A 22191-nucleotide genomic window follows, 5' to 3' on the forward strand; every position below is an offset into this window, starting at 1 on the left:
ACGTCCCCCTAGACTAAACCAAAAGTGAATCAGGGGTGTTTCTAGAACAACAATGGTTGCGTCTGTATTTCCTGTCATTTATCCGCTCACTTCAGTATTTGATTACAATCCTTATATATATGTAAAAATGGCCTTATATATGAATATTAACTTGTTGTTCTTTAAGGCAAAATTATCGCATAGACTGTGCTGCTCCCCTTCACTCCGTCGAGATGGTCGCGTCTCAGAAATGGCCGCTGTTGTCCATGTGTTTCGAGCTGACACAAGAATCTCTAAGATTTGATTTCACGTTGTTTACTTTTAATAACATTAAAGCTATTAAGATCTAAAAAATACAAACGACCAGATAATACATTAACTTGCAAGAATGGTGAGTAATGTTATTCGTATTCACACTTTTAGCTGTCATGCTAGTAAATCCATGTGTAACTTACTTGTAAATCCCGTTTCACTGTTAATTGTTTATAACGATGTAATTTAAACACCAAGTACAGTGACTATGCTCTAAAAAAAATACTTGTTGATGGGTTCAGGTTAGTTCTGATCACAAATCTTTTTGTGTTACGTTAGCAAGCTGTGTTATCATCATAAAAATAATGAATGTGTTTATTGTAAAACAGTTGGTCCAAACACCCTAAAGATTCACTAACATTCATCCTAAAGTAACTAAAATGACCCTGCAGTCACCGAATATGGCAGATCTGTGTGTTGGCTGTATTTGAGTTGTGATCTGTGTGTCTCCAGCCTCACAGAAAGAAGAAAGCCTTCATCAATAAGAAGAATGCTGTGTCCTTCCACCTGGTGCACAGAAGTCAGAAAGACCCGCTGGCGGCAGACGAGAAAGCACCTCAACATGTCCTTCTGCCTTCTGCCAGGGTAAAACAAACTGACTAAACTGGTTTTGTGCTGTTAAACAGTCACAACATCCATACATCGGCCTCTGGAGCGTGTCACTGACGTCGCTGTCTGTTCCTGCAGGTGGAGGTGGAGAAGAGGAGGGAGGAACAGCGCAAGTTTGGAGTGTTTTTCGATGACGACTACAATTACCTGCAGCACCTGAGGGAGGCGCCCCAGCCCGTGGAGCTCGTCTCCACCCCTCGCGTCCACAGAGACGCGCGCCCGAAGCCTGCTGAGGATGAAGAGGACATGGAGGAAGAGGACATCCGTGTAAGGCTGAACGGCAGCAGCTCCTCCCTGCAGCTGCCAGATTTACACATCTGATAATGTTCTGACACTGATTATATCATTTTTAGAAAGTGTATCGCACCTTCTGTGTACATATTGTGGAAGGATATGAATCAGAGTTCATTACTTGTATTACTAGTCACAAGGAGGTGATATAAGGCTGTGTTTACAGCTGGTATTAAGATGCGTTTCGGTCGATCGGATCACAAGTGGACGATGATACATACAGGTGTAAATGGGGTTTAAAGCGTTTTGAGCTCGTCCACTTTCCACCACATCCAGAGGAAGTTAAAAACACATTCGACCGGATTGCTTTCGTAGTGTAGACGCTCATGTGGTCGAATGTGTTCAAACAAAACTACTGATCTAATGTGTGAACATTATGGGAAGAGCTCTAGACAGACAGGGTTTAAACTATCGGCTGGAGACTCGAGTTTGGTTTGAAGATGAAAAACGTATCAAGCACAATGTTCTCTCTCCATTCCTGATTTCTAACACACACTCACAGCGTTCGGCTGATCTTGTGGCTGTCAGAGCAGAAACTAAAGCTGATGATCTCCGTGTGTTTTTCTGTCTCTCCGGTCGCGTTCATATGTTAATAGCTTGAGCTTATTTCATACATTAGATCGAAAGATCTGAAAAAACACACACATTTCCCCGCCCATAGACCCTCCCCTCGAAGAAATCAGGACAGAAGTGGCTGAAAGTGGACAAAAGAGACGGATTAAAACACCAGGTGTGAACGGGAATGTGTCTCCCTCGTCTACTTGTGATCCGATCGACCAAAACACATCTTAATGTCAGGAGTAAACTGGGCCTGTAATGACAAAAATGTATACACGTACTTGTTGACTTTCATTCCTGTCAAATATTAAATATGGCGCTAACCCCTTTGATTAGGGTCCAGTTTCCTTGAAGAACAAGGTTTTAAATATTAAATGTTCACTGAAAATATTTAGTAGTGTTTGACAACAAACAGTGTTGCGCTTCAGTTGTGTCTCTTGCAGCTGATAAGCATCATTACGCTCGTGTGTTTGATGACCTGCTGAAGTTTTTTGTTGATTTTATGTTGTGCAGGTGGTTTCCATCAATCTTCCCTCGTCTGTGTTCGCGTCAGAGTTCGAGGAGGAAGTGGGTTTATTAAACAAAGCAGCTCCTGTTTCAGGTGAGGCGGACGGAGATCAGTATCAGGCCTGCTCATGTGCCTGCAGAAAACACTTCTCATTTGCTTTATTTAAAACCATACCTCATTAAATTGATCAAAAGTGACAGCGAAGACGTTTATGATGTTACAAAAGATTCTATTTCATATATATGCTGGTCTTTTGAACTTTCTATACATCAAAAAATCCTGAATGAAAGTATCTTCCATACAAATATAAAGCAGCACAACTGTTTTCAACATCAATAACAATCATAATTTTTCTTGAGCATCAAATCATCATATCAGAGTGATTTCTGAAGGATCATGTGACTACGAACTGTAGTTTCAGTTTGATTATTTTCTTCAGCAGTGAATGTTGTTGAAGAAACTGGCATATCCAAATGAGACTATGCTAATCTGTAGTTTTGCATCGTGCTTTACAGGGCCGCGGCTGGATTTGGATCCTGACATTGTTGCTGCGCTGGATGAGGACTTTGATTTTGACGACCCCGAGAACATGCTGGAAGATGACTTCGTCATCAAGGCCAATGACGCCACGGGCGACACGGGGTAAAACTGACAAATGACAGAAAATGTGTAACAGGAATAAATGAGCCAGGTCGTTGTTAACTGGACTGAATGTGTTAAATGTTAGTCACCCAAAAATAAAAATGTCATAATTTACTCACCCTCATGTCGTTCCAAACCCATAAGACATTCGTTCATCTTCAGAACACAAATTAAATCTGAGAGCTTTCTGTCCCTCCATTGACAGGCTACGCAACTACCACTACAGCGATCTTAAAACTAATCCATGTGAATTGAGCAGTTTAGTCCAAATTTTCTGAAGAGACACGATCACTTTATATGAAGAACAGATTGAAATTAGGCTTTTATTCACATACCACGTTAAAGTGGTAGTTGCGTAGCCTGCCAATGGAGGGACTGAAAGCTCTCAGATTTCATCAAAAAGATCTTCATTTGATTTCTGAAGGTGAACGAAAGTCTTACAGGTCTGAAAAAAAAAAAGGAGGATGAGTAATTAATGGCAGAATTTTCCTTTTTGGGTGAACTAACCCTTTAAAATGTTTAGTATGTTTGGATTTGTGCTGGTACTTTGTAAATTAATTTGAGTCAGTCAATGAGTTGAATGCTTGAATCTGCATAGCCACGCCTACATCAGATGGCATCACCAATTTCCTTTATTTTTGACCTCAGTGGTGCTGATGATGATGATGATGATGAGTGGGAGGACACCGATGAGGAAGATGATGAGGAAGACTGTAACTCAGCTGGTCTGTCGGATGAGGAAATCGCCCGGAGAGAGTTCATGTTTGCCGACTGCGAGACGAAGAGTCGTTTTACAGATTACTCGCTCACATCCTCCGTCATGAGGAGGAACGATCAGCTCACGCTGCTGGACGACCGCTTCGAGAAGGTCAGTCAGAAGATCTTCCACACAGATAGTGAGGAACATGAGGGCCTGTTCACATTCAGCACATATCTCAGTCAATGTACTCCTTACAACACAGCAAAAAATAAATAAAAATCAGCACAAAAAAAAGTCACCAACCAAAGTGATAGTATGGTTTTTCTTTTCTATTAAATATAGCGTTTTTATCTCTTAGTTTGTATATTGCATTAAACCATGTAAAAGTGGTACAAAATTAAATGTTTATTTGTGCTGAGCTTGATTAAAATTCATGTCAACATATAACAAGCAAAAAATATATTTTTTTTAGCAAAAACTGAAGGACTGAAACCATAAACCTGATTTATTAATGTAATAGGAATTTCTGAAGGATCATGTGACACTGAAGATGCTGAAAATTCAGCTTTGATCACAGGAATAAATTACATTTTACAATATATTCACATAGAAAACGGTTAACTGAAGTTGTAATAATATTTCACAATATTTACTGTATTTTTGATCAAATAAATGCAGCCTTGGTGAGGCTTTCAAAAACATGAAACACCGATTTCTTTCTCAATCGTACAAGCCAAAACACTGAATGACTTAAACCATAAATTTATTTTTAATGTACACTTGTATTATAAAGCATGATTGCGATGATCTAAAAACAATGATTGAGTGTTTGTTGTGGTGTTGAATAGTTTTTCGAGCAGTTTGACGATGACGAGATCGGAGCGCTGGATAACGCGGAGCTGGAGGGATACATTGAGCCGGACAGCAACCGACTGGAGGAGATCATCAAAGACTACTTCATACAGAAGGAGAAAGAGTGAGTGTGTGTGTGACCGTCACAGTGTGTGTGTGTGTGTGTGTGTGTGTGTGTGAGAGAGAGAGTGGGTGTGTGAGACTGTCACAGCATCTGTGTGTGTGAGACTGTCACAGCGTGTGTGTGTGTGTGTGTGACTGTAACATCATCTGTGTGTGTGTGAGTGAGAGAGAGTGGATGTGTGAGACTGTCACAGCGTGTGTGTGTGTGTGTGTGTGAGTGACTGTAACATCATCTGTGTGTGTGTGTGTGAGAGATCACTCCTCTCAACATTCAACGTGTGTGTGTAGATGTCAGAAACTAGATCAGCTGGGTCCTGCAGAGCTGCCCTCTGTGAGAGAGGAAGATGAAGATGATGAAGACGACGAAGAGGCAGCGATTGATAAGATGGTTGTAGAGCCGTCTGCAGAGCGCTGGGACTGTGAGACCATCATCAGTGAGTCTGAGTCCATACGCTTTATCAGTGCACTGCACTTTCTGATGCCATGCAAGGGTGTGAATGGATTATTCATTTAGAGGATTTGAATATATTCTTTTACATATATTTAATGGCCATACATCAAATATTGTAATACATAATGTATACATACAAATTCAACAGTTTCATACAATTAAAAAAATTTGGGGTCGTTAATATATATATAAAAAAAAGTTTTTAAAAGAAGTCGCTCATGTTCACCAAGGCTGCATTTATTTGATCAAAAATACAGTAAAAACAGTAAAATTGTGAAATATTATTACAATTTAAAATAACTGTTTTCATGAATGTCATACTGTAATTTATTGCTGTGATCAAAGCTGAATTTTCAGCATCATTACTCCAGTCTTCAGTGTCACATGATCCTTCAGAAATCACTCTAATATGATGATTTGATGCTCAAGAAACATTTCTGATTATCAATTTTGAAAACAGTTGTGCTGCTTAAAATCCCCCTGTAGACAATAATTGTATCCCTTAAAACTCATCTTTGATCACCAAAATTACATATTTAAAGTCTTTTCCTTGAAAAAAATTCTCCATGCCATAAAAGCTTCAAAGCTTGAATGTAACTCTACACCCTTGCCTCATTTAGTATACGCAGTTCTATGAATATGTAAATGAGCCCCGCCTCCACTCACTCGCTCAGCTCAGAGATCCACTCGTTGACGATCACACGTTGATCTGATTGGTTGCAAGGTAGTTTGTGACGTCAGAAACACCAGCGATTTCAAACCATGTTTTTGAGACTGTCTTTGGTTCACTGCAGTTTTAAGGAGAAAATACTCAGCAATGGTGTCGACTTATGAATTTACACATGGTTTGTCTTAAAGCACATTAAAAATACATACACACATAAACAACATTAAAAACGTAACTTAATTTTCACCGTGATACATTTTATTTTTCAAGATTCTTTAATGAAAGTTCAAAAGAACAGTATTTATTTGAAATAGAATTCTTTTATAACATTATAAATGTCTTTACTGCCATTTTTGATCAATATAGGCCTGGTTTCACAGACAGGGCTTAGATTAAACCAGGATTAAACCTAAGTTCAATTAGGATATTTAAGTAGCTTTTATAAACGTGCTTTTGGAAAAAAACATTACTGATGTAGCCTGGCAAGCCAGACCTACATCAAGATGTTAGGTCTGGAAACTCACCATAGACGCGATTTAATCCGAGGGGCGGGATAAACGGCTGTCTTTCAAATTCCCTCTGCACGCAATAGGACAGCGCTTCAACCAACCAGAGCGTTTTCCCAACAGCGGAGCTTAGTTGATAGATTCAACTTTTGCCATATCTGGCCGGAAAAACGACGAACACATCTTCCTTTTTTTAAGAATGACTTAAGTGCCGTTCTATGCTCTTTTCTCAAAGAAAAACTTAACTCCAAGTCCTCCAGAGTCGCGGCCAAAGCCAATTCGAAAGACCGTTGTTCTCCATCAGCAGCCGTCATTCTTTGTTTTCAAGTGGCAGCCAGGTAACCGTCGCAACTCTGTCGTCATATGTTAAGCCCGCCCCCGCCTGCTCTATACACGACGTGATTGGCCTGACCCAATTTAGGTTTTTGCAGCTAGAAGGTGTATTGAGAGTTGCTAGACCCCCCTGGCTGCGAAATACATTTTGCTGCCGCTAGGGTGCATCTAGATTTCTAGGCTATTACTGATGTGCATCTTGAGACAAAACAATGACACTGATATATTTTAAGATGCATCAATGCAAGTTGCTTTCAGTTAAAACAGCTCAAACATGTGTCCTCATAGTTCAGAGCCTGAATACCGAGAGATGCTGGAGTTTCAGGAATTTGAATGAAGCTGTAGATCATGTGTGATTGATCATGCTCATCTTTCTCTCTCAGGCACTTACTCCAACCTCTACAACCGGCCCAAACTCATCCAGGACCCTCCAAAGGTGAAGAAACCTGTCTCACGCGTCTCATTCGGGCCAAGGATATTTCAGAAACTGTTATTTCTTTACACAGATAGGGTTAAATTCAGTGGAAATTCAATTTCCAATTCAAATCCACACACATTTTGCATGCGAACCAAATTGAAGATGTGGTTTAAATTACATGTGTCAATATCTTTACCTACAGCACAGACACGGAAGCAAACACTATATTTGTACTAAGATTGTGAAGTTTGATCTGTGATTTTATCTTTTATTAATCTATTGATATAAATCTTAACAAATATTACCCCGCCATATCAAGCTCATTCATAGTATATGCAAATAATAATGCTATTATTATGGGTCACACGCAAACCTGTGGTGTTTACTCTCTCTTTACAATAGTTTGGATGCAATGTATTGTAGCCAAAACACATTTCAGAGGTCATTAGGGCAAAATATGTTTGTTCACAGGGATGGACAGGGTTACAAAAGGATTTATAGAGATTTAAAATGCTTTAGCTGATAAACACTAACAGTAGACCAGTGCATGCCGCTTGCAACGCCAAGGTTATGGGTTTGATTCCTAGGGAATGCTTGAACTGAGATCATGTATTTTTTTTAACAAAATGCATGTTGGTTTGGATAAAAGCATCTGCCAAATGCATTAATTGTTAATATGTGTTTGCAGCCCAAGCCGATCCGAGTGTCCGATAAGACGGGGATTCCTCTGGACGTTCTGGCGAAACGAGGCCCGACGGCCAAACAGGTGGAGAGGATGGAGAGGATAAACGACACGGACCTTCCCAGAGCCTCAACGCAGCCCCGCTCACGGGACGAGAGCATAGAGGAGAAGAGAGCCAGGAAACAGGCCATCAAGAACGAGAGGAAGGTGCGTACGGCAGCGCATTCGTTTGTCGAATCTGAGGCGTCATTCTTTTAAAGTCCCCCTGGATTCAGTTTTATCCCTTAAAACTCATCTCTGATCACCAAAATGACATACTAAAAAAAGTTTTCCTGTGAAAAAAAAATCCTCAGAATGTAACTCTACATCCTTGCCTCATTTAGTATACGCGGTTTCATGAATATGCAAATTAGTCCCGCCTCCATTCACTCACACCAGCTCATTAATTCACTCGGCCAACTTACATTTTACATTTACATTTACATTTATTCACTTAGCAGACGCTTTTATCCAAAGCAACTTACAAATGAGAACAATAGTGGTGAGAACTTACTGAGGTGAACGCTGCACAATGGTGTCGCTCTTAACAACGTCGGACACAGAACAGTAATTAATATGATTAGCCTTTTGCTTGACTATGTTATCAAACACAATAATGTGTTGCTAATGTTACACAAACCATGTTCCCGTTCGCCATCTCAGTCTACCTTCTAACAATCAATAGAAACGCTTTGAACAACTCAGAACGTCAGTGGAGAAAGGCATATAGTTGATCATAACATCGTAATATACATGTTGCTAAATCTACCTGATTTTTCATATCAACAAAACAATATACTGGGATAACCTGTTTTATCTCCAGACTCCCCTGCTAGTTCACTGTTAATGATATGCTAATGTCCGCCGGCACAAATATTTATTCATGCCTAAAAATAGCTTGAATGTAACTACACCAGAGATGGCAAAAGTACTCACTTCCCGTACTCAAGTAGAAGTACAGATACTTGTGTTGGAAAATAGCGATTTCAAACCATGTTTTTGAGACTGTCTTTGGTTCACTGCAGTTTTAAGGAGAAAATACTCAGCAATGGTGTCGACTTATGAATTTACACATGGTTTAAACATATAAACAACATTTAAAAGCTTTATTTTCACCACAGGGGGACTTTAAAATATGAATCTGTTGCAGTTTATGTTGTATTTACCAGTGATTATCCACCTTGTGTAATCGCCTGTCAAGCATTATTAGCTTAAGGAGACTTGGGATTTTTTTTTGTCTTGTTTTACAATGAAACGGGTGGGAATAATCCGTCAGAGCTACAATGGAGGAGGAAATGGGCTTGTATTTAACCACTTAGCAGCATATATCGCTTAAAAGCACCAAACATTCACACTTTTTCCTTCATCGTTTCAGGAGAGGAGGACAGAGAAGAAGGCAAACAAACTGGCGTTCATGCATGAGAAGCAGATGCAGGAGAAACAGATGGTTAACTTAAGAGCAAACGTTCAGGGCATGAAGCTCTCGTAGGACGGCAGAGACTGTTCCCGACACCAGCAGAGACTATAGGACCTTACTGAAGACATGTCTGTTGCAGTACATGATAACCTTACCAGGACTTCCATGTTTTATTTTACTCATGCAGTGTACAAGCAGTTCTAAATAATGCTTATGAATAGTGTTGCCATGGATACATCACAATGAATGGAATGTATAGAACTGTTCTATTTATCAGGCTTGACTGTTTAAAGGTAAATATGTATGTACAAAAATTTAATTAAACCTATTCATCACATAAAAAAAAAAAAAAAAAAAAAGTCCAACCATTTTAAAAAACAAAAATCCCAATCCCACTTTTAATAAAAACACTCAATCGCATTTTCACCAGTGGCACAATATTGAACTCAATGCAAACTATCAGATGCCTGTAAGCTGGACACGATGGCTTCTCAATTCATTATAGCAAAAAAAGCTCATGATATGTGCATAAATGTCATTCACAACATTGAACAATAAACAAATTTGACCTGAAATAAACGTTCCCGTTTTCATCTGGATGTGCGCTTGAAGATCTGCTACATGACGGTCTGCTCTAAAGTTCCCATCATGTCAGAATTACAGTAATTATGATCAGTAATTATGTAATTACGATCTTTGACCTGGTTGTGTGTTCACATTTTTGTTGGAAATTGTAATTTGCAAGCTGGTAGTATTTTATAGAAGTTATGCATACACAACCAACCAAAAGTTTGTTGATTTTTTTTAATCAAAAATACAGTAAAATTGTGTAATTATTACAATTTAAAATAACTTTTCTACGGGCATATATTGTTAAAATGTAATTTATTCCAGTGATCAAAGCATGAATTTTCAGCATCATTACTCCAGTCTTCAGTGTCACATGATCCTTCAGAAATCACTCTAATATGATGATTTGATGCTCAAGAAACATTATCAATGACGAAAACAGTTGTGCTGCTTCATATTTGTGTGGAAAATATGATGCATTTATTTTTTTCAGGATTTAATGTGTCCATGCTGAATAAAAACATATTGATCACAAACATCTGAACGGTGTGTGTACATTTGATGTGCCATTTTATTACAGCTCATGTGTATTTAATATATTTTTAAAAAGAATAAATAACGAGGTGAATTAATGTTGCATTATTTTTCTGTCAGTCTCAACAGAATTGCTTAATGAAGGATCCGTTTTGTGCTGTGAGTGAGTGTTGCCATAGAAACAAACAAAAAACAACAGTTATTCTGCCATGGCGATCGTTCCGACGAGACACGAGTCACGTGACCTGAGCAGTCTTGTACATGATGTTGAAAATCTTTGTTCAAAGGAAATGATTCTGGCCGACCTGAAGATAAAACAACTGCACGTAGCAACAAATGCCGAAGGGGGTTTGATTCAAATAAAAGGAGTGTCATTGTAATGAAGACAAAAGCCAAACACGTTTTTCCATTCTGCCATAAACCGGAAAACCTCGGGGAATTCCTTTTCATAATGTCATGTGAGGGCTTGTATTTGTATGAACAGTCATAACCTGTGTCACATTCCCAGAACTTCCCGGAGACGGGTGCTTTTGCTGTCTGTGTGAGACTTTCCTTCACTTCTAGACCTCGGGAAGCAATCCAAAGAGTGCCTTAGGGAGTCTCGAGTCCATAACCTTTCACCATATCTCCAGGACTCATCTCCAGACAGACTGGCCGGTGCGGGCAGTCGTAGCCAATCGTCGAGCCGCTCAGATTGGCTTCATCAAGGCCATTATGCCTGCACAGAGTTTCACTGTTCGAGTCTTTGCTTCCCACATCCTTGTCACCGGAGTTCGACAACTCATCTCTGCACATATATATTAACATGTATTGCTCTCTGGGTTCGATGTGCAGATCTCTGTCCACAGTCTCCGGGTGAAGTCTCAGCGGTTCGCGCAGCTGTGTTTGTGTTGGCCTGCAAACCTACCAAACCAGAAGGAGACCAGTTACAGTCACTGTGTGGGAATGCTGCCGGGCAACAAGTTCACACCAAAGACACAAAGACTAATCTGATTAAAAACAGACTAATTCAACTAAAAAAGATGTTTGGGAGAACATTGGGAAGCAAACAACACTGGACCCCATTGAGTTTTGTCATAAGGACATAAAAACATAAAAAATGTTTTATTGAAAAAAAAGTCACGTGAGGTCGAGTAAATGATGACAAAAATATCATTTTTTGGGTGAACCGTCCCTTTAAATCAAAGATGCGTGGGGGGTTTAGCATCATTTATATACTATACTAGTATTTAGTAATTTTTTTAAATAGCTTTAATTTTTATATTTTCAGTTTTCATTAGAATTTTAGTAGTTTGGCTATAGTTTCACAGACAGATTAGCGTGATCTGCTATATTTGATTTGGACTTCTTTTATATCAGTTAGTTGCTAAGGCAACATGTCGTTTTAATATATAATAATATTTTATTATATACTATTTTGAAATAGTGTTTATTTTTATATTTTCATTTTTCAATTAATTTGAGTCATTTTGTTATGCCCTATTTATATTTTATTAGCTTTCTTGTATTTCTATTTAGTTTTAATTTGTTTTATTTTAGTTTTAGTAAATGTATTACTTTAGCTTATTTTATTTCAGTTAGTTGCCAAGGTAACATGTCTAGTTTTCTTAAGTTATTTTAAGTTACATTTTTCGTAAAATGTTTATATTTTACCTAAACTTTACCAATTTTTAGTATCTTTTTTTCTCATTTGTATCTTTTTTTATTTATTTAATTTATTTTCATTTAAGTTTTAGTCATTTTAGTACCTCAACTTAAAACTTTATTTCAACATTTCTCATTTAATTTTTTCATCTAACATTTATACTTTATTTGATTTTTTAAATTATCAAAAAAAAAAAAAACTTTAATAGTTTTAGTTTAAGTTAATAATAACAACAACGCTGACAGGGACGTGCGGTCAGGGTAGGCAGGGTAGGCAGTGCCTCACCAAAGGAAATGTTGACATTACATTTATTAATTCCAAGAACTTTATTAATTCACCACAATATGATTTATTTTATTCCAAATATTAATTTTTGTAACAAAAATTCTCAGGAATACACATATAATATACTCATTTTGCCATTGTTTGCTCCTAAAACCATTGTTTCATGCAGGAAATTCAAGGCCATGGCCATTGAGGCAGAGGTTAGCAGTGCCTCTTTGGTCCATAGAACGTAGTTTACGTAGGTTTGCGCATGCGCAGTCAGTTCTCATGCTGTCTTGAATTATCAACATTGAGGCAGAGACCGAGCTTGCTTCATGTCACGTGATCCACTCACTCTCACTCAATCCGCGCTTCCCGATCTAGCGGCGCCTAGCGTTGGCTGTCAACAGGCCCGGGGTGGGTAATCGGGAGAATTCCCGGTGGGCCGCTTCACTTTTGGGCCGGTCGAGGATTTTTTTTCCCACATTTGTCACGTTAGTTACATTAGGCTACACACGTTCCGCATTCTGACACCGCAGCGCGCAGCCTCTGCATAGGTTGTACCATGTGAGGGAGTTCTCCCCTCCCCTCCTATAGAGTTGGTTGGGTCCATAGCCCGTCTTTTCCAAAACGTTTTCTCAGGTAACTACCGCGGCACCGCCGGCGCCTACCGATAGCTGGGCCGGCCCGGTAGCTATGCGTCAGGGAGGATGGATGGGAGGAAGAGGCCAGGAGGTATGGAAGCTTGTTTCCGCCACAGAATAAAACATTTTAAAAGATAATTGCGACTTTTTATCTCACAATTGCGAGTTTACATCTCGCAATTCTGTCATTATTTCTCAGAATTGCGTGAAATAAAGTCGCAATTGCGTGTTATAAAGTCAGAATTGCGAGATATAAAGTCAGAATTGCGTGAAATAAAGTCGCAATTGCATGTTATAAAGTCAGAATTGCAAGATATAAAGTCAGAATTGTGTGAAATAAAGTTGCAATTGCTTCTTATAAAGTCTAAGTGAATTATTATTTAACCTTTACATTATTTGTTGAACCATGGCATTAATACAAACTAGCCTACACAATAGTATAGGCTGCTTGTCGGTTCGCTGACACCGCGCCGCCTCCCTCTTACTGTGTCCCGCACAAAACATTTGTTTTGTTGTATAAGTCATAAGATAGATGTGTCCATTAATTTGATTATTAGATTTGATTGTGCATTAGCCTCACATATGACTGACTTTGCTGTATGCAGGCAGGGATGTGATGATGCCTGATATGAACTTGGGTTGCTACATTAACTGAATGAATATATGCCACATTGATAGGTCACAGCCTACCCATGACAAGATTTCACCGCACGTTACTGAACGCTGATGTTGATTGGTTGCTTGTTTATAGTCGTCTGAAATATTAGACCGATAGTAGTCAACTTCATACACCAAATGTACAAATTATACAGTCAACATTCAGAATTACAACCTTATTTTGACCGCTTCACTATCACTTTAATGTGCTTTAAATCTTCTGCCTTTATTTTTTAACTGACACGTCCAAATTTGTAAAGTCTGAACATTCATTTCGTCATTATTTATATGTCTTTTAATGTCTTGCATAAACTGGATTGTGCACCAGTGATGTTAATACACAGATAAAGGATAATTATCAAAAAAAAAAGATTATGATTTTGTGAAAATTGTTTGTGCAACTATTCTTACACAATTTGGTGCATTCAGTTTAATCCAGCAATTACGTGAGAATGTTTTTCTGAACAGTTTACACATAAATATTGAGAACAGGTCAAACAGCAACTTACCGATAACTTGGGAAACGCAGCGATAGATTTCTTCTTAATTTCCGAGTAGAATTTCTTCACTAGCAGTATAATGATGCCGGTTATGAAAAGCAACGATAAGACGACTCCCAGCACTGGATACAGGTACACGGTGAACGATGGATCTGTGTGGAAGAACCAAAACATCATCCTCAGCTGTGCATCTATTTATTGTTGGGTTTGTCTATCTATTAATATTGCTGGTTTTTGGTTTCATGTGTATGTCTATTTTTCTCAAGAAAAAAAAAAATACTTAAAAAAAATATATTTATTTCAAATTTTAACAAACATAAGCTACAAAAACAGACAAACTTTCAGACAATAAACGAGTTATGGCTCAATAGTCAACAAGAAAAATTATATAAAGAAGCCTATTTAACTTATTGAAAAGTATTTGCTAAGAAATGTAAAAGAAAGAAAAGTGACAAATAAAATGAGTAAAAACATAATATGAAAGAATATTAAACATGTCAAATTCTAGATGTTTTTATAAGGAAAAGACTTACTTACAAACATTTAAATTGCACATAAGACTACTACAGCTCTTTTTTTTAAATATAAACATTTAAGCAGGTTAAACAGTTGATAAAAACGTATTTTCGTGATGAATTTATACAAAGATATTAAATATCGAAGAACAGGTTATATAATATAGTGCATATATTTAGCAAAATGCTCCTCTATAGAGTTAATTTTTCTAGCTGTCTATCAAGCTTTTCTGAAATGTGACGTTACGCGACATATTGTTTACAATAAATACTGATTTATTGACGTTGATTTATTGAAGTGATTACGTGAGACATAAAACATGTACTGAATCTTTCAACACAGGCCTATACCTTCTGATGTTCATTCTTGTTTATTTGGTGCTATAACTTATAGTAAAGCAGAAGAGATGATCGGTTCACGTGCAGCTACAGCGATCTGTCACGCCACATTAAAGAGCGCCAAAACGGCATTTATTGTTTGAATTTCATAATAAAAATTAACAAAATTTGAAAGCTGGGCCTTTGCTTAATATCAAAAGTAACAAAGCTCAAAGCTTAATGTGATTTATTGGATAAGTGATAATGTTTTGTTTACGTATCACCTGAAAACAGCATAGACTAAAAATCAATTCTTGGGATTTAAGGATCAAAATCGGTTTACAAAAATGAGAATCGATTAGAATCCAGAAAACAATATTTATTGAATACTTTGAAATAATAGTAGGCAACATAGATATGAACTAATAAAATATACTGTATGTAAATGAAAAACTCTTGTATCTGTCTATATTTCAAGCACTGTTTACATGGATGCTGCGTTTCTTCTATTATCTGCTGTTGAAATGAGTGGAAGTGTGTTCGGTTTACTTACAGATTCTTATGTCTCCTCTGAAACAGCTGTTTCTTAGATTGAGTTTTCTGCTCCCTGCGATTTCTCCAGTCAGATCGACGCAGTAAACTCCTGTGTGCTCGGAAAACTCAATGGACGTCTCGCATGTTTTAGCCTTCGCATCACAGGTTGTATTATTGACACGCTGCGGGGAAATAAAACAAAGAATTCACTGAGACTGTAAAGATATTCACAGGAATAGATGAATATATTCACTCGCACAGGATTGACAGAAGACACGTTTGGATGCGTCATACTAAGTTTTAAATTAGAGTAATTAAAAGAACAATTCACACAAATTTTTTTATAGAAATCTATTAACTGTATCTGACTATCGTTAAAAGGTTTTTAAGGAAATTAATACTTTTATTCAGAATGGATGCATTAAATTGATCAAAAGTGACAGTAAAGATATTCTGTTCTCAAAGGATACTGGAAAAATGTATCAATATTAATAATGAACTGTTTTTAACATTGATAACAATGATAAATGTTTCTTGAGCATTAAATCATCATATTAGAGTGATTTCTGAAGGATCATGTGACACTGAAGACTGGAGTAATGATGCTGAAAATTCAGCTTTGATCACAGGAATAAATTACATTTCACAATATATTCACATAAAAACTGCTTAAAACATTAAAAGATTTATGGCCGATAAATCTTAATCCAAATTTTAATGTAATTTTTGAGACAGTGCACATCTGAAGTGTCTCAGCGGAAGGAAATAAACGGCTTTAATATATCAGACAAATTTTCTTATCGAGCCAATAAGGATAACATTAAAAATGAACATATATCGACCGATACCGATATATCATGCATGCCTAAATGTTACCTCTTCCGTTTTAACAGTGTATTTCAGATCTTCTTTATTATTGAGGTTCCTCAGAGCCGGTGTGTTTCTGTACAGTTCCAGAGGGTTGATGAACTGGATGTGAAGTTTGCCGTCTTTGGGAGAAAGTTCAACCTCGGGAAAATCCAAATAACCTGAAGGCACAATAGTACTGTTAGATCATACTGCATGTGTTTGTTATATGACAGATTATATTTCAGAGTTCAACCAATAATACAGGCTAAACATACACTTGATTTGGGCAGTGGCATATCTATGGAAGCTGAAAATATCTGATTTGCATGAATCTGACTTCTGTCCTCCCCGCACGGCAGTCACAATGACATAGTAGACCTTGGCGTATGATGGAACCAGTATAGTGGATATGTTTAAACTTAGATTAGGTGTGGTAGAATTTTTCCTGGAACACAAATAAATAATAACAGTAAGCTGACAAAACTACAACTGAACAGCCTTATGGGTTGACTAATACTTCAGCAGTCATTAAATCAAGTTCAAATTAACATTTAAAGACTATAAAAGGCTCTTAGTTGCTGTGAAAGATTGAAGCTGTTGCTGTCTGGCGGGGTTTTTATTCAGATCGTTTACCTTTCTTTGTAATCTTCCACCTCCACAAAGAAGTGTACGTCCTGACTGAGATCCGGATATTCCCATCGCACTTCAACTCCATAGTTGTCACACTGTATGGACACGTTGACAGGAGGAGACGGCCGACTCACGGCTAAAAGAGAGTTAATCATATTAGAGTCTGACCACCTGATTTTCATGCATGTTACATTTCTTATTATGCTAAATGAAACAATGCTTAGAATTCCTATTCAGAGTAGGGACAAAATCCTATGAATACTGTCACATATGTGGGTAAAATTTCTGAAAAAATAAGGATTTATTTTTTGTGTGTGTAAAAGTACAGTTATTTAGTCCGTTCACAAAAACCCGCCCCCTTTAGTTACTGTTGCTATGTCTGACAACAAGCCATGTCGCTCTCACGCCACACAACATGGCGGACTGAAGAGGAAACTGACAACGCATCGACAGACAGGACAGAGCTGGTTACTTTTGATATGAAACAAATGATCAGCTTTCAAATTTTGTAATTTTTAACGAAATTTAAACAATAAATACCGTTTTGTGGCTCTTTAATGTGTCATGACAGATCGCTCAGTTAAAGCTGCTCGTGAGCCGATCATCTCTTCTATCTAGTTAATTTATAGCATCAAATAAACATGAATGAACATCAGAAGGAATGTTGTTTTAACTGTGGAAAGGCGTCAGTACACGCTGTTTTTCAAGTTCAAATCCTCCAACGTTAATCTACTAACTCTCCTGAGTCCTGACTGCTTTGTCGGACAAAAAGGGCGGATTATGATTGGTCAGATCGCCTGTCAATCAAACTTCCTGCGAAGCGTCAATTGTCTATTAAGTATAAATAATGGTAATATTTGTTTTACTGAATAAATATACACTATACCATTCAAAAGTTTGGGGTTGGTACAGTAAAAAAATAAATAAAAATACAGTAAAAACAGTAATATTATGGAACAATTTTCAGCATCATTACTCCAGTCTTCAGTGTCACATGATCCTTCAGAAATTATAATATGATGATTTGATGCCCAAGAAACATTTATTATTATTAATGATTAACATCAAATTTAAAAAATCCTCTGTAACATTATAAATGTCTTTACTGTAACTTTTGATCAATTTAATCTTGCTAAATAAAACTGGTAATTTGTCTAAAAAATAATAATTTGGACCCCAAACTTTTGAATGGTAGTTTTTTATCTAATTATTTTTGTCCATAAAAATATTCTTTTCATAACTGTTTTTGTTTCATTACTGTTTTTACATTTTTGAATAAAAAAAAGTAAAGTGAATTGATAGGAAATGTACTCAATTTTCATGAAAATAATGCTGGAATAACAAAAGGAACGTTATAGTCTTAAAACAGGCTTATTTTCCTTCATCTTTTTTTTTTTTTACATAAACAGCCACAGTTTCAGTAGTTTCTGTTGTATTGTTTCAGACTGAGCCGACACACCAGTATCAGCGGTTAGTGCTGGATGATTGTTGGTGTTTGTTGGGATAGTTTGAACAAGTCTTTACAGGCTCCATGTCCCCAGTTGACCTTTCCCAGCGTTCACTCTCTTCAGGGTCTCATGATAAACAGTCATACCTCTTCCCGCTGGCTCTACAAGCTAAACACCCACTCACACACACGCTCACACTTGCTGTATGCTATTAGATGCCATTCACTTTGACACGCACACTATTATTCCCATAAATCAGGCCAGTTTCTGCCTGCTGCCGTGTGTGTGTGATGTCAAAATCATATCCAGTCTTTCATATATATATATATATATATATATATCTCAAATGCCTTCAGATGCGTTTTAAAAGCCTATAAAGTCATTTGATTGTTGTAATGTGACATTTTTATGAGTATTTAGCATTGAAAAAAATGCGGGGCAGCCGTTTTATTCTCCTGACTTGGTTTGCCCTCATATTTTTCTCCTCACTCTTAATTTGTCTTTTATGTCAGATACAAGTTATGTAATGAGAACAAAGAAAAATGAAATGGAGTAATGATGCTGAAAATTCAGCTTTGCATCACAGAAATAAATTACATTTTATAATATATTCACATTTAAATTGCAATAATATTTCACATTTTTACTGTTTTCACAGTATTTTTGAAAGCAGAAGCGAGCAGAAGAGATTCTTCAAGAACATCTTAACGACCCCATACATTTAAAATGTATCTATCGGATATACATGTAGGCTATCTAAAATTGGACTGAAGGCCAAAATGGAGAGAAAAAGATGGACAATGCCTAATACGTTTTCGTTTGAAATGAATATGCATCTTTTTCTCTCCATTCACTCTGAGACGTCGTTTTTAGCAAGCTTTTTGAAAACGCTCCTCAAAGTCATTTTCGCGCTGTACTGTGGACTGTGAAAACGGAGGTATTTGAAAACGATGACGCATGTTTAGTCATGTGACGCATATTAAGCCCATAGATATTCATGTTTAAACCGGTATTGTGACTGTTAAGTGCTGTTCACTTCCACACGGTTGTTAAAATAAGTTACTTTGCACACTCTTCATTTCACAGTCCGGTAAAGATGACAGAAAATTCACTAGCATTTACTGTCCTGCGGCAAAACATGAGCAGTCGCGATTTAGACCAAACATATAATGATGAGTGAGAGCGACCTGAACACATCAGTGAATGAGGAGATATTTTGCTAAAATAAAATTATCCTGTCAGAAGAATTGTGTGAGAACTTGATTATATCTTGTTCTGTCTGTATCATCTCAGTGAGCGTTTATAAGGGTTTACACATGCGCTGTAAGGAGAATTTAGCGTTTATAATTTCAGAATTTAGCCTGAAAACGCTAGTGTGGACGGAGAGCGTTTTGAAACGAAAACGCCGTTTTCAAATCTATCCGGATTAATGTAGACGAGTGTGGACAAAGCCTTGATCAGCCTCATCAATCAGTCGCTTGTCACATGTGCTATTTTTGTGGTGCTTTTATTTTTGGGTGTAATGACGCTCTCAAAAATGTTTTCCCAGTTCTGACAATTGAACAATAACCATGACTAGCCTTTCCATCACTGAGAAGAAAATGTGACGAGAACACCAACCCACTTCTCTCATCGCTGACATTATTTTCTGAGAAATCACCGAATAGAACAAGATCCCAGGTGTCAATCAGTCTGTGTTAATGCTCTGTTCATAAGAAAGACTTCAACTTCCTTAAAACTGCCAGAATTTCTGAGAACTCTACAAGCTCCCACCCAAAACATCTCACATTACAACATTGCAAAACATGCGTTTTACTTCCGGGACCAAGCTTTTTTTTTTTTTTTAATGGAGTTGAAATTGTTCAAATTGAGTTATGACTGAAATCAGATCTATTTGTGTAGCACAATCATTTACTCATAAAAATGGAGGCTTTTTACACTTATCACATCTGCAACTTCTAATCAGATTCATTTATTGAATCTAATCAGATTTATTCGCAAGTCAGCTGTTATATGCTTGAACTTTGACCTGTTTTTTGGATTTAGTTCATGTGTAGAGTACAGTATGTCTGTAAGGACTGTACTTCAGGCTAGATGTCTAATTTTTAACCATGCATTACAGGAATGTGTGAAATGTTAAAATGTGAATGACAGGACTGACAGTAAAGAGAGAAAGGTTTGCGTCCCTCTCGGATGAGTTTTTCAAACACTTTGAGTTTGGGATTAATCTCAAGTGTGAGTGCAATAAAAATAAAAAAGCACCCGCCCCAGCCCTTTGGACCACATAAAACCATATGCTCTTATTCGTATCATGTTAAACAACACTGTAAAAAACAGCTCTAAGAGCAAAGACCTTTAGAAATCCAGATATGATAAGATTCAGTATGGGTTTTTCCAATGAATGATTCATATTCAGTCCTGAATATGTGCATGATGCCATTTAAAGGCAACTGGAAGAAACCATATAAATGTCACTGTAAAAAATTATATGATCAATAAGTTGTATGTTTTTACATTGCTTTAACTCATCAAAATAAGTTAAGCAATTTTCCATTTTTTTATAAGTTATACAAGATTCAACTCATTTTTTTTTAAAGTCAGTTAATGCAGTTTAAGTTGAAATGACAAAGTTGATTGTACTTAAAGTTAAAGGCAGCAACTTTTTTTCACAGTGGATTTAGTGATTAGAATATGTTTGAATATACATTATACATTTGGAATTCACTTTTATCCAAAGTAACTTTCACTGCATTACCGTAAATAGGCTATATCAGTCCTTGCATCGTCTGGAAATCGAACCCATTGACCTTTGAACTAATTTAAAGTAAAATAAAGATTTCTAATATTTTACGGATAAATATTTTAAAAAGTAAATAATAAATGTAGTCTATTCAGTATCTATTATTAAAATGTAATAAATAATAACACTTCAAGCTAATATATAATAATATTAGGCTATATTAATACGATACTTAATAAATAAAATCCTCTTACCCTCTGAGGTGGATTTCTGGATTAATATAAAGATGACACTGATATAGATCCGTATCCCCATTATTGCCAGCGAGTTTTAATCCAGTGTTCACATATCATATCTTCGAGTAAAAAGAAATGTAATCATGTCGAAATTATTGTTCTTCAAGTGTAGTAAACCCCATTTTCGGTAAAAACAGAATAATTTCAGAGCGACACAGACATTGACGAAGCGCTTGCGGTTCCAACGAAACGTCGTTGCTTCTTCAGGGAAATGACGTGTGTGTGTGTTGCGCTCACTCCCTCGGGCACGCTCGACAAAGGTGTTTACAGGTATCTACAGGTAACTCACTTACTCACTCCACGGAGCGTGTCACTTGTTAAGGCTTGACTCAAACTCAACTGAATTAATTACAGTAATTAATGAGAATCATTTCGACAGAATAGAGCGGGTTCATTCATTTACGCGCGTTTCATTTTAAAAGTGTAAATGTAGCTTATGTGGGATGGGATCAGATTTCATCTCTCGGTTTAAAAGAGATGGTGCCCTCTAACGTTATACAAAGTTACATTACATTAGGTTACATGTGAGACACACAGTTACTGTCAAATGATTCTACTTCACTGATTTATAGTGCCTGTTCTCTGGGAGGGAGAAAGATTATTTAGGCTACTTGGATCTGTGTGTTATTGGTTTCTCAATTAAAATGCTGTTGCGCCAGAATTTGAAATCCTTAGTCACCATGAAATCAAAAAGGACAATTTTTGTTTTTATGGAAGATTGCAGTAATTATTACAAGGCTTTATACGTGATTATTTGTTAAAATTCATGTTCCCTTGTAATCTTTAATCAAAGACATCGGGCGACCTGTCACTCATATGAGATCGACCAATAGCAAACCAACAACCATCCAATCAATTCCCCATGGACAAAATCAAGTCCCGCCCTACATTTGTTCTAGTTTGAGAAGCTCTTTCTTTCTTTCTTTCTTTCTTTCTTTCTTTCTTTCTTTCTGTAATATC

At 37.0% G+C, this 22191-nt stretch overlaps 2 protein-coding genes across 2 annotated transcripts; one reads left to right on the forward strand and one right to left on the reverse strand.

The window, feature by feature from the left end:
- The first annotated feature begins 208 nt into the window (after positions 1-208).
- Positions 209-10285, forward strand: ltv1 (LTV1 ribosome biogenesis factor). Its single transcript, XM_084104722.1, has 11 exons — positions 209-370; positions 745-876; positions 979-1167; positions 2263-2350; positions 2773-2899; positions 3548-3767; positions 4448-4575; positions 4863-5008; positions 6915-6967; positions 7638-7838; positions 9046-10285. Exons 1-11 carry the CDS (start codon positions 368-370, stop codon positions 9157-9159), a joined length of 1401 nt encoding a protein of 466 aa, XP_083960848.1. The 5' UTR covers positions 209-367; the 3' UTR covers positions 9160-10285.
- ifngr1 (interferon gamma receptor 1) lies at positions 9227-21671 on the reverse strand. The gene is made up of 7 exons (XM_084104735.1): positions 21190-21671; positions 16751-16883; positions 16393-16562; positions 16145-16296; positions 15288-15450; positions 13911-14053; positions 9227-11094 (listed from the first exon to the last, which is right to left on the reverse strand). Exons 1-7 carry the CDS (start codon positions 21248-21250, stop codon positions 10783-10785), a joined length of 1134 nt encoding a protein of 377 aa, XP_083960861.1. The 5' UTR covers positions 21251-21671; the 3' UTR covers positions 9227-10782.
- Between the last annotated feature and the right edge of the window lie 520 nt (positions 21672-22191).

This window comes from Abramis brama (assembly GCF_963993115.1).
Source record: "Abramis brama genome assembly, chromosome: 2".
Taxonomy (NCBI): Eukaryota; Metazoa; Chordata; class Actinopteri; order Cypriniformes; family Leuciscidae; genus Abramis; species Abramis brama.